Here is a 2,679-nt window from a genome sequence, read left to right as displayed (position 1 = left end):
CACTTGAGCTACAGTGCCACTTCCGGTTTTCTGGTGGTTTATTGGAGATAGGAGTCTCACGGTCTCTCCTGCCCGGGCTGGCTTTGAACCTCGATCCTCAGATCTCAGCTTCCTGAGTAGCTAGGATTACAGGCATGAGCCACCAGTGCCCGGCTGGCTGGGCTAATCTTAATTGGAGATTTTTATCTCCAGTTAATCACAGAAAACTGGAAATGGTGCTGTGGAAGAAAGTGGTAGAGTGTTAGCCTTAAGCAGAAGATCTCAGAAACAGCACCCAGGCTTTGACTTCAAGCCCCAAGCCAACCAAAAAAAAAAGAGAGAGAGAGAGAAAGAAAGTAAATCACCAAACCAGGCACTGATTCTTGTAATAAAAAACTCAGGAGGCTGAAATCTGAGGATCAACGTTGGAAGCAGCCTGGGCAGGAAAATCCATAAGATTCATCTCTAACCACCAAAAACCTGGAAGTGAAGCTGTGGCTTAAAGTGGTAGAGTGCTTGCTTTAAAACCTCAGGGACAGGTCCCAGGTCCTGAGTTCAAGCCCCATAACTGACAAAAACAAACAAGAACACCTGCCCATTTATGTTTAGTATGACACTATTCACAATAACCCAGTCATGAAATCAGCCTATGTGCCCATCAATGGATAAGTGAATGTTTTTTAACTGTATTTTTTTGGTCTTTTCTTTTTTGGTACTGGGATGGAACTCAGGACGTTGCACTTGCTAGGCAAGCGCTTTGCCACTGAGCTATATCCCAGCCCCAAATGAATGTTTTTAAAAAAATGTTGCTTATGTGCACTTATATGGAGTGTTACTTAGCTATAAAAATGTCATGATGATGACATAAAGATGAAATGATGTCATGCATGAAAATGAATGGACCTAGAGATCATGCCAGATGAAACAAGCAAGACTCAGGTAATATCAGGGGGTTGGAGGCATGGCTCAAGTGGTAGAGCACCAGCCACTGAGGGAAAGTGTCAGATACCGAGTTTGAGTTTTGGTCTTGAACAAAATAAATAAAGTTTACCTCACGTGGAACCTACAGTTAAAGAAGACATAAAAGTAGAAAGGGGGATTATTAGGAAACAGGAAGGAGTCCAAAGGAGATATAAACCTAGGTATGGTGACTCAGACCTGTAATCCTAACTGCTCAGAAGTCTAAGATCAGGAGGCTTTAGGTTTCAGGCCAGTCTAGGAAAAAAGTCCATGAGACCCCCATCTCAACCAATACAGAGCTGGACACAGTGGTACACACCTGTCTATCCGGAAGCATCAATAGGAGGATCAGTCCAGCTGTGATCACAGAGCCAGATCCTAACACCGTAGAGTGCCTGACAGGTGCAAAGCCTTGACTTCAATCAGAATAGCAGAGCCAGCCAAGGCATCAAGTGCAAATATTTTATTTGGAAACGACAAGAATTCAACAGCGAATGGTCTCAGGGAGTTGATCTCAGGAACCCAGCAGGGCAGTGGGAGGTGAGATGGGAAGGTGGGGGTGGGGGGAGGTCAGAAGTGAAAGGAAGAGACAGCACCAAACACAAATCCTCAGTATTGTTCCTCCCAGAGCGAGGTAGCGGGGTCTTTACCCACCCAGACTGGATACCAGGCTGCTTGATAGGGCAGAGGTCCCGTGAATGTCCTGTCAGGGACTCCAGCCGTGAACATCAAATCCAAGGAGCTGGATCTGCCTGTGGTGTCCCGGCCGTCCAGCAGAGGGAGCGACTCCCCCATGGAAGCGAGGCGGAGCCCATCAGCGGCGCCCGGGCTGGCCGTGCTTTGCCAGTGACACCTGCCCCCTCTGCTTTTATTCTTCAAAATCAGAACACGCAGCAAGAGGGAAGGGGCTTTGCGGGGGATCTGGGTTTATCAAACGACGAAAGCCCAAGTCTGACTGCAGACTTGGGGTCCTGAGCTGTCCCCACGTGCCTCGAGGGGCTCGCGGATCCCACCCTGGGCTCCAGCTTCGCGGTCCTCCGCGTGGAAGCCAGCCAGCCAGCCGGGTCCGGCCAGCGGGGAGGCGGGGCTTGACGCCTCAGAAGCGACACCGCGGGGGCGTGGCCTGCCATACGTTCCTGGGAGGCTTGGCTTAAGGCAAGGGGCATGGCGGGCATGGCTTGCACAGCCTGGTCTCTCAAGCCCAGGGGCGGATAGAGGCGGGATAAGGATGTCAGGGGGCGGGGCCTTTGCCCTGGGGGGCGGGGCCACAACCAACAGGCTGCGGCTGATAGCGGTGCCCAGCCCTTGAGGAGAGAAGCCTGGACTTCGAGGGGCGTGGCTTATTCTCTTGGGGGCATGGCTTCGCCATCGGGGCGTGGCCTGTCCCCCTCCTGGGCGGGAATGTGGCTTCCTTGGATCTCCCTGGGCGGGGCCTAGGCCTTATTGGGCGGGGCCTGGGCCTCCTGGGCGGGGCCTGGGCCCGGGTCCGCGGCGGCCCGCGGAGGCAGCGGCTCCACGTTGAGCCAGATGCCGTTCTCGGTGCGGAGGATGAGCTCGGGCTTCCGCCGCACCTTGCGCGTGCGGTCCACGCTCAGGCGGAAGCGCAGCAACGTCAGCGCCACGACCACGCGCATCTCCGCCATGGCGAAGCTCTGTCCGATGCAGTTCCTGGGGGACGGGTGACAACGAGGTGAGACTTCGAGAAGCTCGGGGCCGGGCCCCTGAGCTGGGCCGGGCCCC

At 54.0% G+C, this 2,679-nt stretch overlaps 1 protein-coding gene across 1 annotated transcript in view; it reads right to left on the bottom strand.

The window, feature by feature from the left end:
- Positions 1-2,372: 2,372 nt before the first annotated feature.
- The window catches only part of LOC105994652 (cytochrome P450 4F22), a 14,079-nt gene continuing 13,772 nt past the window's right edge, over positions 2,373-2,679 (bottom strand). Inside the window, exon 12 of the mRNA XM_013028283.1 lies at positions 2,373-2,607. Within this exon, the coding sequence (XP_012883737.1) occupies positions 2,373-2,607 (235 nt within the window). The remainder of the gene's footprint in view (positions 2,608-2,679) is intronic.

The sequence above is a fragment of the Dipodomys ordii genome, unplaced genomic scaffold, assembly GCF_000151885.1.
Source record: "Dipodomys ordii isolate 6190 unplaced genomic scaffold, Dord_2.0 Scaffold108, whole genome shotgun sequence".
Classification (NCBI taxonomy): domain Eukaryota; kingdom Metazoa; phylum Chordata; class Mammalia; order Rodentia; family Heteromyidae; genus Dipodomys; species Dipodomys ordii.
Note: the sequence above shows the minus strand (reverse complement) of the source record. Positions and strands in the feature narration are given on the sequence as shown.